Genomic DNA, 15,117 nt, shown 5'->3' on the forward strand with positions numbered 1-15,117 from the left:
CTGTTATTAAATATTGGAATACCTAAGATTAATGAATGTTCAGAAGAATTTTTCATTGGCAGTTTGTTAACTAATGTTAACTAATGAAGCCCTAATGTAAAGTGTGACCGAACAATAAAGAATCAAAACACTTTCAAACAATATCTAGGGCATGTTGTAGTCCAGATTCAAATGTAAAAAAAAGATTGAAAATAAATAGCCTATTAAGTCTAAATATTGTGATGAACATCATAGCAAATACACAAATCTGAATGGCTGTTTAAATTATTTAAACACCTTTCAGAAACAGAAAGTAGTGCAGCTGCTTTGTTTACAGGCTTTCCGGGGTAACGGCTGCATTTAAATGAATTATTATTATTATTATTATTTCCGCAGTCTAGCGCCATCTGCTGTCAGAGTGAAAGTGCGCTTTCATCCAGAGCGTCTCTCACATGTTCCGCCATGTGCTTCTCGTCAGCGCTTGTTTACATCAGAGTGCGCACGCGTCTTTCACGCAGCATACAGCGGTGTTGTGCATTTTTACCAGTTGATGGGAAAAGTATTCTTAAAATGCATTCAAAATTCTGAATAACTTGTAATATATAATTATTCACGGTATTTAGAAGAGCCCACGATAACAATATCGTGCATATTCATTACCGTGATATATCGCATTACCGAATACCGGCACAAGTCTGGCCAGTAAGTGAATTAAACGCGTGTTGTAGCTGGTGAGCATGTGATTAAGTCTTGAAAACTAACTGAAACGAGTGGTTTCTTGCTGTATTCTTTAATAAAATGACAATGGGTTTGTCAGGCTAGATGGTGTTTAGATTAGGCAACACATATTCACTATTAAATAAGTTTTCTCTCAATAAACTCCTAATTTGCTACTTGTTGATGGTAAGTGATGTAGTTGTTGTAGTTGGTTAGGTATTGGATCGGGTTAATTTATCTAATTGATGGATGTTAACTACAGTTAAGTTGGTTACATGAAGCAAAATAATAAAACATACTAATGTCCTTTAAAGGCCAGTGAGATCATAGTGTTTGTTACTATAAAATTGTAATATTATTTTAACTATTATTATTTGTGACCCTGGAGCACAAAACCAATCATAAGAGTCACTTTTTCGAAATTGAGATGTATACATCATTTGAAAGCTAAATAAATACGCTTTCCATTGATGTATGGTTTGTTAGGATAGGACAATATTTGGCCGAGATAAATATTTGAAAATCTGGAATCTGAGGGTGCAAAAAATCAAACTATTGAGAAAATCGCCTTTAAAGTTGTCCAAATTAAGTCCTAGCAATGCATATTACTAATCAAAAATTAAGTTTTGATATATTTACGGTAGGAAATTTACAAAATATCGTCATGGAACATGATATTTACTTAATATCCTAATGATTTTTGGCATAAAAGAAAAATCAATAATTTTGACCCATACAATGTATTGTTGGCTATTGCTACAAATATACCCCAGCGACTTAAGGCTGTTTTTGTGCTGCAGGGTCACATTTGATGTTATACATAACATTACGTGATTTACTTGTAATTCATTAAATATATCTTTAAATTCAAAAAGACCTGTTTCTGTCCCTGCTGAAAAGAAAACTTACACCAGCCTAATCTGGATTGCTGGTCATAGCTGGTTTAAGATGGTCTCTCAGCCCGACCAAGCCGGTTTTCATCTGGTCTAGCCTGAACAGAGCCCAAAAACAACCAACAGACCAGCTTAGACTGGTTTAAGATGTTTGTTTGTTTTTTCTCAAGAGCAAAAACTTGAGAATCATATATTGTTAACTTTGTGCAAACAGTATATGGACATTAAACTGGGTGAACATGTTGTTCTGTTTTTTTCTTTTAAACTGTTGGACTGCCCTCCCTGAGAAATATTATAAGCGATCCTCAAGAAACATATTAAGATAATAAAAAGGCATGTCATTGCATCTTAAAAAAAAAAAAAAAAAAAAAAAAAAAGCACCCTGGAGCGAAAAAAAACAAAACATGTTTTAACCATAGAAACATGGAAAACGTTCATCTTAGTACTACGAAGAGCTTCCATGTCTGAGTACACTTAGCTTTGGTCATTGATGGGATCAGCTTGTCGTCTTCAGAGGATAAGAGTAGCTAATTAGTAGATTTGAAAGGCTTGATGCTATCAACTGCAATCAACACTGTTAGTTTAAGTGTGACGCATGCTTACCCTGGATGCACTGCTCCGTGTGATAGACCTGCATCTCCAAATGCAATGTGGACTTCACAAAATGCAGTGCATTGTAACTATTGAGGTTATTTTAATGTCATTTTAAAGTAGTTTTACAGTCAATTCACTGTTGGAGCAGGTTACAACATTTTTACAACAGTTAGATTTCGTTCTTGAATCTGATTGGTCGAGCACTGTTCGTGTTGCTTTCCAGACCAGCTGCCAGTCTATGTAGTAATAGTAGGGAGATTTTCACTGACTCTTTCTTACATCATTACACCAGTAGGAGGGAGAAATGACTGTGTTTATTAGGCAGTCATTGAATTGTTTACTCAACCATTTTGTGCAAAAACACTTCATTTAGGGGAAAAACCACCACCTGTGTGTTACTCTGAGATGCACAGTGTTTCTGTTGTGGCTTTGTTTGCAGATATTTTCATTGGTGGGGGCAAAACAAAGTAACTGGCAATATTGTGCCTAAAATGCAACTTACTCAATTTTAACTTCTTGTTTTTTGAACCGTTGTATAAAAGCAATAAACTATTCCTTTAATGAAGCAGTGACGTGTGGAAGAATACGTTCAACAGAAAAACAGGTGAAATAACTAATTTTTATAAAACATAAAGTCCTCATAAGAAAACTGCCTATGCACATCCTGGATACAGAATGATACATTTCAATCACCTTTTATTTTTTAAAATCCCTGAAACAAGAAAAATGTATAGTAGAAGCAACACTAAGTCAAGACATACATTACTTTAAGACATACATTATTCAGAGAATGTGTCTAATACAAGTGTTTTTGTCTTGCTAAACTAGCAGATTTTTCATTAGTTTTAAGAGTAAGTTAAAAAGTGGAAAAAAAATACCAGTGCATTAAGAAAAAATACATTGATATTTAGGATACAGTTTATGGAAAAATAATTGATTCTCAGGTAAATTTGTAAATGTTGATTTAAGTTGGATTTTTAGATATATGTATGTTGCTTCACATTCATTGTCAGTTTTTATAAATTATGCACTTCATTCAATAGAGTCATTACTGTTCAGTTTGTTGTTAAATTCCCAATTACCTCTGTTTATCCTTCATAACATTAATAGGTTGTTGGACCATCTTGGCACATCCCTAATCTTGTCAAAAAAGTCAATTTTTCTATACAACAACATAAAAAATAAACCTTAACACTTCTGTAAATTCATCTTAAATTCTGAACTGTTCTAGTCTTGTACTCATAAGCAGTTGTACTTTATAAAATGGTTTATTCCAAGCCATCACATACTTGCGAAGCGAGAACATACCATAAAAGGATGTGACGGTGAGAAGGATCCTCCTGCAGACATCTGCCGTTGTAAAAAACCTTCAAACCAGGTAGAGCGACACAAACTAGCTGTTAGAAATTAAACACGCGTATGGTACAGTGCCCAAAACCATTTTTGTACTCATTGCTCTTGAATGTTTTGCTAAGTTCTTATAAACTATGATGAATATCCTCAGATTAGCTCTAGTCGTCGTCGTCGCGGTCTTATTCAGTATAAACAATACACTTTTGAGTCTCTCAGCGTTTGCTTTGTCTAGTTTTTATAGCCCTGTACTTTTGTCATGTCTAATCCATGTCTTGCACTGTCTAACTGATGTGATTGTTTGACAGAAGTCTTTCTTTTATCTCTCTCTTTGTCTTTCTCTCTGATTCTTCATCATCCCATCCATGTGGGTGAATGTTCCTGAAAATCCTGTAGAGACTTTTGGTACGATCACAACTACATTAAGTTACCTCAGTGACGAAAAAACATTTGCTTAAATTCTGCAAGAAAAGCCACGGAATATTTAGTGATTAGCTTTTTTTTGCTCTTCATTTTTCCGTCACTGAGGTCAACTGAAGTCTGCTGTGTTGTTTGTTTTATGTGGGATTGTCTTAACTTATACTTTTGATGTCCTGCTCCTGTGTTAATAAATAATAAAATGTATGCATGCTTCACAAAAACACCTTTTCACCACTGATGTCCATGACAAGCCTTGTGAGATTGCCTGATTTTGATTACTAGAACTAGAAAAATATTCCCTTTGTTTATTTGTCAACTTGAATATCTTTTAATGTCAATTATTTAGTTGAGTTGTGGTCCAACTATAAATGAGGGAGCGTTTGATTGACTGTACTTTGATTTTTGTTTTTCTTCCTTACAGTGAAAGAGTTTCTAGCCAAAGCCAAAGAAGATTTCTTGAGAAAATGGGAATCACCACCACAGGTGAGTTTTTTTTTATTTTATTTTTATTCTTCTTCGTTATTAGTGATGAAGCACTGCATAATTCACAGTCAGCAACTAAAGCAACATGATTGCATTCATTGTCAATAATAGCTGGAGACTTCCGGCAAATGTGATCAGAAGATCCTGTCAGATACTGTAGTGAGTGTTGCCGAAACGGTGAAGTTAAAGGAATAGCTCACCCAAAAAAACGAAAATGTACTCACCCACAGGTCATTCAAGATGTAGATGAGTTTGTTTCTTCATCAGAACAGAGAATTTGGAGAAATGTAGCATTGCATCACTGTCTCAGCAATGGATGCTCTGCAGTGAATGGGTGCCGTCAGAATGAGAGTCCAAACAGCTGATAAAAACATCACAATAATCCACAAGTAATCCACAGCACTCCAGTCCATCAGTTAACATCTGGAGAAGACAAAAGCTGTGTGTTTGTAAGAAACAAATCCATCTTTAAGAGGTTTTTTAACTAAAATACGAGTCCATAATCCATAATAACGCTTCTTCCGGTGAAAAAGTCCATCTACTGTCGTCTCTCACATCAAAATCCACCCACATATTTGTTTAGAGCTGTTTTGGCTTGTAAACGGTGCTTGATCTGTGCAGATTTCTCTCCTGATTCAGACTATATCACTTTTTCACCGGAGGAAGCAGTGTTATGGATTATGAACTTGTATTTTGGGCAGGAGCAATGGTTTGAAGTTAAAATGCCTTAATGATGGATTTGTTTGTTACAAACACACAGCTTTTGGCTTCAAACTGACTGGAGTCATGATGAGCAAGCGAATTCTCCAAAATCTGTTCCCATGAAGAAACATCTTCATTTTGATGAACCGATATTGTTTCTTAAATTCCATAATAAATTTTTTTGCCTATGCTGTTTTCTGTTGATGCGTGAACAGTTATTGCAATAAGCTTTGTGCTGTTACTTTTTATATGAAACAAAGTCTCGGCTTTCAAATTCTGCCAGTATCATCACAAAATTCAAACTAAAATCTCTTTAATCCCGTCCTCTTTACTACTAGTTATAGCATGCGGTTAAACACGAATAAACATCAGGTGGTGTTGAAAGAAACAGTACAACTTACTGAAATGTACCATGTCTCATATAAATATATATAAGACATATATACTGTATATATATATATATATATATATATATTACATATTCATAATTTTATTGCTTAACCTGTTAGTGATGTTTCATTTATTGTATGTTTGAATAAATTTGTCATGAATGTTTTTATGACAGCCAACACTTAAATGTTTATATTTCAGCAACAAATTGGAGTGGAAATATAATTATTTATTAAATATTTGATGTAAAAACTGCCTTATGTGCTATTTAAATGTTTTTTTTCCAAATGGACAGTTTTTGGAGTGTTTGTTTTGTCCCATAGAGCACAACTGGTTTAGATGATTTTGACAGACTGAAGACGTTGGGCACGGGCTCTTTTGGGCGAGTCATGCTGGTTAAACACAAGGCTACAGATCAGTTCTATGCCATGAAAGTTCTGGACAAACAAAAGGTGGGTTGTATTATGCAGGTAACCAAAATTACCATGCGTTTATGATTTTTTTATTTTTTTGTAAGTATTTCACACAATGAAAATGTAGTTTATTTTAGGCAAAAGCATCAATGATGCTTTCAAAGTCAAATTATTTGTGTCAAAATGTAAGGTAGAATCTACTGCGAAGAGTGCATTAAAACTGTGATTAACCTACCTGTGCATTGAAAGGTTTTAGCGAACACATTTAAACAATCAGAATCAAGAATTCAGACAGACCTTGGTATAAATAAATACTGTATGTATGATGGCGTATGATCATCTGCTCAAGAATTCTTATTTAATTTTAATTTATTTTTTGGTAGGTGGTGAAGTTGAAACAAGTAGAGCATACGCTAAATGAGAAGAGAATATTACAAGCAGTATCCTTCCCGTTCCTCGTCAGATTGGAATATGCCTTCAAGGTACTGTACAGCACCTTCCTATTGCCATTTCATTAAATTTGTGTCGTGGTCAACAGACGCATCAGCCAGGGCAAAGCATCAGCCAATATTTGGCCAAGAAAGGAAAAGTGTTATTGAAAACAACTTTTTGTTTGTTTCTGTATCTTTTATTTTGTGTTTGTGTGTGTGTTTGTGTGTGTTTGTTTGTTTGTGTGTGTTTGTGTGTGTGTGTGTGTGTGTGTGTGTGTGTGTGTGTTGTGTGTGAGAGAGAGAGAGTTTTTTGTGTAAAACAAGTTTGTTTAATTTTAACCATGGTGTACACACATTTTTCTAATCTCTTATCTCTAAGTTTCTTTCATTTTTAAGTTAAAATGTCTAAAAAAATCTGAAACAAAATGAATTTAAGCAACATTGTTTACAAATAGAAATTAGAGATTGTATTTTGGAAGAAAAATAATGGAATGTCAATCATGCAGATGAAAATATGAAGTTTATTGTAGGATCACAGTGACAAAGTGTACATGAAGTTCCTTGGATTTGTTTAAAACAATTACAAGTTAAATCAGAAATTGAACATTTTGGTGTAGTCTAGCAATTTTCAACAATCTATATATAGCTTCAGAACAAAAACTCGTTACAGGCAATAAACAAATAGCTTTTTCCAGACATGATCAGTGTTTTTTTCTGTATTATTGCTGTTTGATTATTATTAATGACAGCATAGACATCAGATAATCTGTCTCCTCCATTTATAGTCCCTTAAAAAGTAACTGACTGTTTACATTTATTTTGCATCATAAAACCATTTTGAAATGCAAGTGCATTTTGCATAAGAGTGTTTAATTTTTCTCCAGTCACTGAATTGTAACGGAATACAGAGTAAGCCTAGTAAAATACGGAAATTAATATTTATAAAAATTATATTAACATGACAGTAATGTGAGCATAGCTTTTGCAAAATATAATAATAATAATAATAATAATAAAAGCAAAATATAGATGTGTAAATAAAAAGATAAATGAGAAACTGTGTTATTGAGTAGTCGAGTAGCAATTCCAACAGGGAGTAGGAGTGTGGTTTATTATTCTAGACTTCAGTTCATCTAAAATCCATCTCTGCTGACCACTAGTTTTGTGTCTCTGTTTTAATTCTGACTTTATTTCTCACAGGACAACTCTAATTTGTATATGGTGATGGAGTATGTACCAGGAGGGGAGATGTTCTCACATCTTAGAAGAATCGGAAGGTTTAGGTGAGTGAAGACTTTTAATCACATGATACGTTTACTGCTGGATCAGTTTGCATGAACCTCCAGCACAGGTTTATGCAAAGGTTGCTTGTCTGATCAAACCGTTTTCTTATTAAGAATTGTTTTCTTATTTTCCAAGCATTTCTTTTCAAGCTTTAATGTCAAGGATTGCTTGTTTAAAATAAATTGCTTTTTTCCTCACACTTGGTCCTCATGCATCGAAAGTGTTACTTGGTTACTAGTAGGGTTGCACACTTAATCGAATTTCTAGTGATTACAATTACGGATGCCACAATTACGTAATCATTCAAAGTCCACTTATATTCTGCGTGCTGAAGATGTGTGTGTGTGTGTGTTTTTTATTTCTACAGGTTATCTTAAGGCGTTTTTCCATTGTTTTAATTTTAGTTTTAGTATAACATTATAATACCATGCATATTTGGACTTTTTTTTATTTAAAGAAGAAACCAAACCAATGTATAGTTGACATTTGAGGCTTATGCTATAGAAAATTAATAAAAAAAAAAATTTCAGCTTATTTATTTTCATATAAAAATATGGCATGCAGTGGCTTCAAACAATGGTAAAGCTATTAAAAACATCATTCAATGTAAAAGTGATAATCGTAATTAATAATCACAATTACAGTTTCAAGGGAATAATTGACAATTATGATTTTTCTCATAATTGTGCAGCCCTAGTTGCTAGTATGTAACCCAACTAGTATATGGAGTTAAATGATTATGTCAGGTCTTAGTTATGTTTAATGTGCTTGAGAACATTTTTTTTATATATTCTTCTCTGTAAATGTTAGTAGTTCACAACAATGTATCCTTTTTGCAAAATGGCTCATACTGACAGCACAGAAGTCACTAGTATACTTCACAAACATGTCTTCAAGTGCCTGCGTGCGTGTCACTAAATATTTGATGTTGGAAGTTTAATTTAGGTCTAAAAGGGTTTTTCATTGAAACCTTACATTTAATGCAAGTAGTGATATTTTTATTCTACTGTATGGGATTATGATATCTTACGGGATATGTCATATGTCAGAATGTTATTATATTTATCAGTGTACATGATGATGATAATAAAAAAAAAGTAGTACGAATACCAGTGAAAATTCATGATAAAACTTTGGTATCAGGTAAAATGAATGTTCAATGGCTTTTTACCTCTAAGTAACTGCTTTTATATATTTAATTTTAAATATCTAGCTGATGTCATCTATACATGCTAAGGCCATTTTTGACCGAGGAAAGCCTTGCTTCAATGATTCATGCTGATCTCTCGTTTTATCTCTAACTCTTAGATGTGATTTCTTTGATCGACAGTGAACCACATGCACGGTTTTATGCTGCACAAATTGTCCTGACCTTCGAGTACCTCCACTCACTAGACCTCATCTACAGAGACCTGAAACCTGAAAACCTACTTATTGACCAGCATGGATATATACAGGTAACTAGAAGAATTAGGAGAACAAAAATGCAGTTTCTGAACCCATTGATTTCACATAAAATGTGGTCTGTTCTTAATTGAACTCACAATTATAAACAAACACAATCTGAAATATAGCTGCAAGCAGCGATGACGGGCCCAAGCCACCAGTGCCAACGCCACACTGATGGCATCAGGAAAACGGCCCACAGCGTTTACAGTAACCCTCTGGCAGTCTGGTTTTAAGCATTACAGCAAAGAAAGGGTTACACTATAACATCAAGAGTGTGAAACACACAGAACAACATATAAAACTTTGGTAACACTTTACAAAAGGTTTCATTTGTTAGCATTAACTGTTAACACAAACAATAATTATATAGCATTTATTAATGTTAGTATTTAAAGTTGTATATGTTAACATTAGTTAATGCACTGTGAATTACCATGAACATGAACATTTTTATTAACTTACAGTAACAAAGATTAGAGCCCGACTGATATATCGTTTTGCCGATATGAGCCTGTCGCAGATATATCGGTATCGGCGTATATGCCACCGACATGAAATTTTTTTTTTTTTTACTGAACATAAAATGCAGATAAAATGCTTGTAAATGGGGTAATTATGTAGTTTGTCCAGCAGAGCGCGCTCCATTGTTTGCTACTGGTGATCTGGATGACACGATTTAAAGCTTAAGTGTATGGAAAACCATTGAAAATTTGACCGGCCATATCTCTGTAATGGCATGGCGTATCTGCACCAAATTCGGGGGATCCCTTCAGCTCGAGGAGCCCTCTCGGACATTACATTTTTACATTTTTATTTGAGTGTAATTATGATATCTGAAAATAAATAGCAGTTGAATATAATAACTCTGCTGTTAATTTTAACCTTTAATATTATAGTAATGTGCCAAATGGTAAGGTTCCCTGTGTAGTTTACAGCATAATTTTTTTTTCCTTAAAGGGGAAATCAGATGCCCATTTTCCACAAGTTGGTATGATTCTTTAGGGTCTTCATGAACTGTCTGCAACATACTTTGGTTAAAATTCCTCAGTGGTCATGTAAAACACCCTGTTTACTTTGTCAAAAACAACTCTGTTCACAGCGAGCCGTTTCGGTGCATGTCTCTTTAAATGCTAATGAGCCCTGCTCACCCCGCCCCTCTCTTCCGTGGAAGAGGAAAGGCGATTTGCAAATAATCATAAGAAATATAAAGTGTGGGACTTACTACTTCTGGAGGTGCTGCTGGATTGCGAACAGTGGGAACTGATCCATCCTTGAGTTTGAACTTTTTAGCAAAACCTGCCTTGAATTGTCCCTCATTCAGAAAACAGTCTAATGATAATGGAGTAAAATGATTCACGCAAACAAACGCATTTAGGTAGATCGGGGGTCACATTCCCTTCAAAAAACAAAAGTAATCCACAGCGTCTTCAGCGGCTCAGATGTCGGGAGTAAATGACGACGGCTGTTCATTCTTGCATCCAACAACAGAACACCTCAATCGCTTAGGAGCTGTTCTTGTCTACATCTGCAGCGGCATCGAAACGAGTAGATCAAATAGAGAGTGCTAGTGTTAGAGGGTCAAATAAAGATGGAAGAGATGTGTCTTTAGCTGTTTCTTGAACATGGCTAAGGACTCAGCTGCTCGGATTGAGTTGGGCAGGTCATTCCACCAGCAGGGAACAGTGAAGGTAAAAGTCTGTGAAAGTGAATTTGTGCCTCTTTGGGATGCACTATAATGCGATGTTCACTTGCAGAACGCAAGCTTCTGGAGGCACATAAGTCTGAAGTAATGAAGTTAGGTAAAGGGGTGCAGAGCCAGTAGTGGTTTTGAATGTTATGCAAGCAGCTACTGGCAGCCAGTGCAAATTGATGAACAGAGGTGTGACATGTGTTCTTTTCGGCTCGTTAAAGACTAATCTTGAAGCCGCATTCAGGATTAGTTGTAGAGGTTTGATAGAACTGGCTGGAAGACCTGCCAAGAGAGTGTTGCATTTAATTAGAACATTTAATGTTATTTTGTTAGATGATACAGGACACTTAAATGTACTGAACTATTGTTTCCCGCACAGGTAACAGACTTTGGTTTTGCAAAAAGAGTAAAAGGCAGAACCTGGACATTATGTGGAACTCCAGAGTACTTGGCACCAGAGATCATCCTCAGCAAGGTAAGCCTTGATTATTTAAAATTCCAAAATTGAATCCAAATTTCCAAGCAGGGCAAATCACTTAATTGTTTATGAAATGTAGGGATACAACAAGGCTGTGGACTGGTGGGCCCTTGGTGTTCTCATATATGAAATGGCAGCTGGATATCCCCCGTTTTTTGCAGACCAGCCTATTCAGATCTATGAGAAGATTGTGTCTGGAAAGGTACTGGCGTGTTGCATTGTCTTTAGTATATGTCAAGCTGCCAAGCAATTCGATTTATTTGAATATGCAATGAATGCACAATCAAAATGGCAATGTGAATGTGTTTTGTAGGTACGATTCCCCTCGCACTTCAGTTCCGATCTGAAAGATCTGTTGAGGAATCTGCTGCAGGTGGACCTGACCAAGCGCTACGGCAACCTAAGGAATGGTGTCAATGATATTAAAAACCACAAATGGTTTGCCACAGCGGATTGGATAGCCATCTATGAGAGAAAGGTATGATACTCTTAGGTATGATAGGTCTTCAGTTATGTAATTTGCGCCTTAGTTTACCTGAAAGGCAGGATTTCCTTTACTACACCCACCATATTGAGTGTTGCAAGTGTTTTTTTTTTTTCTGCTCCTCCCACCTATTTATTTGTCCACTACATGAGGTCTTAAAGTGACAGCGGCCTAATATACCTGCTGCTGTCTGTCATTAATGTTAATGAAACAACAAAACTTCAAAAATTTAATAGTTATGTTAAGCTAGTAGTTTTTGCTGTGGTATCGAAATTGGAATTGTAGTGACTTGTTTATTAGAATGCAATGTCACATAGGTTGAAACAATGAAAACAGTAACGTTTTCATTGCAGAAAAATGCGCAAAGGAGTTCTCAGAGTTTTAGTTACGGACACATCAAAGCTAGACATATATGCATATATACATATATCTACTTCTCTATATATGTATATGTGTGTGTGTTTGTGTGTGCATCACACAACACATCAAATAAGGGTATCTTTGCACTCTAAAGACATGGGATGAGCAGAGAGCACATCACCGTCAGAGTTCTTGTGTACTTCCTTCATTCCATCGGGCTTTAGAGGTCACCGGGGTTCATACACTGGCACATCTCCTGCTCCTTCAGTTCACTCTCTTCCTACTCCGTTTTCGCTTTGTCAAACGACCTGTTTGACATTGTGTTCCCCCATTTGACAGATGGCATTTAAAACACTGACTTGGGGGGGGGGGACACACACAAAAAGGCCAATTCAGCTTGTCAGGACAAGTAAAAAGACATGCCCAATTGTAGTCCTTGACATCCCAAAAATACTGCTTAAAGTACTTGAAAATCCTGGAATTTTCTTTATGAACCCTGGCCCACTCCTTCACGAACCCTTGGCTCGGCGATATGGCAATAAATTTTCGCTTTGTCAAACGACCTGTTTGACATTGTGTTCCCCCATTTGACAGATGGCATTTAAAACACTGACTTGGGGGGGGGACACACAAAAAGGCCAATTCAGCATTGTTACTCTGTTTTTGTTTTTTTTGTTCATGGCGGCGTCATACAGTGTTGTTATTTGAAAGGTGGCCATTGCCTGTACCTATTGGCATTTTTGGTGTTACATGCGTATGTCGTTTTTATTTTAATTTCACCTTTAGACCAAAACAACTGACAACTTTTTTTTGTTACGTGTGCATATGTCGAATTCAGTGTTTTTTATTTTATTTAAACCACGTTGTGTGTTGAAAGCATGACCAAAACCATCGTGTTGTGAACGGCAGAGGAGGAGGTCTTAACTCTTCAGATTTGCCTTAGAAACTCGATATAACAGAGCCCACAGAATGATTGCATTACAGATGTTACAGTGATCTTTGTATCACGATGTTACAGTTGAAGGTCCAGTCTCATGCATATACTGACAGGTGTTGTTAGCAATATAAAATATATCTCATTTTACCACTTTTGTGCATTTTTATTCATTATACAAAGGTTTTGTTCTGAAATATAAGATAAAATCTTTAAAGATTGTTTCACTTTGATAATTTTAACAGTGCTGTTTATCATCGGCTATTTAAGAAAAACAGCAAATGCATTGGTGCAGTTGCTGTAGGATGAGTTAGATTATCACAGTGAGGCACTTCTCCGTTCACCGTTTTCATTTGTCAATGTTGAAGCTGTTTTGCAACGTTCTCTCTTCACTGAAAATTGTAAAACTGCCAAAACTCCATGTTGTCTCCATTGTTGCTGTTGAACTTCTGTCGTTCTTTTATTCTTATGACCGAATGTAGTGTTGAAACTTCTAGATATATGCATATTGTTTGAGTTTTGAGGTACGTTCTCACAGACATTATACTAAGAAACTGAATATGTTACAAAGAAAGAGTGAGAGAAAAAAATGGAGGTTAGTAAGCCTCTTCTCCTTTGTATCACCTATAATCCAGTTATTGTTCAGCTCATAATGCGTATATTCATTTTTTCTTATAAATGTTTTTATTTATACACATTAGAGAGATGCTAATAAATTTTATTTTTAAGACTGGTTGTTCTTTTGAATGTGTATATAAGTGATCTTTGTACTCTGAAGAAATTTTTCCATAACATTTAGGGTTTTATTTTTAATTGCAATGAATGATTTTAGAAACCACCTTTTCAAAATAGACAAATCACGATTGCGATTGCTTTTATACAACTTTAAAAATAGTGAAAGGGTTAATTCACTCAAAAATGAAAACATCCATTACTCACCCTCATGTCTTTCCAAATTCATACATTTGGGTTCATCTTCAAAACACAGAGCAAGATATTTTTAATAAAACCTGAGAGATTTCTGTCCCTCCATTAAAAGTCCATTCCTTCAAAACTTAGATGCTTCAAAAACTTCATAATGACGTCAAGTAATCCATTTGAATCAAACTGTTTAATCTAAATTTTCTGAATAGCTATGATAATTTTTATTCACATATGAACATTGATTCGATACCAGCATGGTGCCGCAAATGGCAGCAAGGACGCTGAGCTCCACGATTCTTCTATTGTTTTTGCGCTCCCAAGCATTCATCTCGCGAATGTCCGTTCCCTTCCTAACAACGGATGAACAACTTCTCCTCACCCGTACCGACAAGGACTTTTCAAACTCTGCTGCACTGTGCTTCACTGAAACCTGGCTGAGTGAAGCCATTCTGGACAACGCGCTTCATCTGCCGGGCTACCAGCTGTTCAGAGCGGATCGCATCGCGGAGTTAACGGGGAAAACCAGAGGTGGTGGATTGTGTTTCTACATCAACGAAAGTTGGTGTTCAGATGTAACAACGCTGGAAAAGGTATGCTGTCCTAATTTAGAGGCACTCATCATAAACTGTAAACATTTCTACTGGCCGCGGGAGTTTTCCTCTTTCATTCTTGTGAATGTGTACGTGCCTCCGGACGCGTGCGTGAGCGCCGCGATGCAACAGCTGGCCGAACAAATAACTGAAATGGAGCAAAGGTACCCAGACTCTATTTTAATCATTCTTGGAGATTTTAATAAAGCTCTTCTGATTCTGATTCTGATTGATCAATGCACATACATAGAGCAAATCAAATATGGAAGCAAAAACATGCTTGCTTGATGCTTGACAACCATTGAGTGTTTTTTGTATGAATGAGCAATATTTATATGATCACGTGATCGTAAAATTTAATCACATAAAGTTAAAGGGATAGTTGACCCAAAAAATGTCATTTGATGTTAATGAACTCACCCTCAGGCCATCCAATATGTAGGTGACTTTTTTCTTCAGTAGAACAGTAAAGAGGATTTTTAGCTGAAACCGTGCTTCTTGGTGATTCATATAATGCAAGTCAATGGCTACCGGCACTATGAGAGGCAATAA

General features: G+C 35.7%; 1 protein-coding gene across 2 annotated transcripts in view; it reads left to right on the plus strand.

The window, feature by feature from the left end:
• The window catches only part of LOC107671753 (cAMP-dependent protein kinase catalytic subunit beta), a 14,984-nt gene extending 3,157 nt beyond the window's left edge, over positions 1–11,827 (plus strand). Inside the window, exons 2-10 of one of the 2 annotated variants that reach the window (XM_016464702.1) lie at positions 3,930–3,938; positions 4,375–4,436; positions 5,852–5,980; positions 6,325–6,423; positions 7,573–7,655; positions 8,987–9,113; positions 11,175–11,270; positions 11,353–11,475; positions 11,587–11,827. In XM_016464702.1, the coding sequence (XP_016320188.1) occupies positions 3,930–3,938; positions 4,375–4,436; positions 5,852–5,980; positions 6,325–6,423; positions 7,573–7,655; positions 8,987–9,113; positions 11,175–11,270; positions 11,353–11,475; positions 11,587–11,757 (899 nt within the window). In that variant the 3' untranslated portion in view covers positions 11,758–11,827. The remainder of the gene's footprint in view (positions 1–3,929; positions 3,939–4,374; positions 4,437–5,851; positions 5,981–6,324; positions 6,424–7,572; positions 7,656–8,986; positions 9,114–11,174; positions 11,271–11,352; positions 11,476–11,586) is intronic. The other variant, XM_016464703.1, reaches the window with a different exon arrangement.
• The last annotated feature ends 3,290 nt before the right edge of the window (positions 11,828–15,117 follow it).

Source organism: Sinocyclocheilus anshuiensis, unplaced genomic scaffold (assembly GCF_001515605.1).
Source record: "Sinocyclocheilus anshuiensis isolate Anshui unplaced genomic scaffold, SAMN03320099.WGS_v1.1 scaffold524, whole genome shotgun sequence".
Lineage (NCBI taxonomy): Eukaryota > Metazoa > Chordata > Actinopteri > Cypriniformes > Cyprinidae > Sinocyclocheilus > Sinocyclocheilus anshuiensis.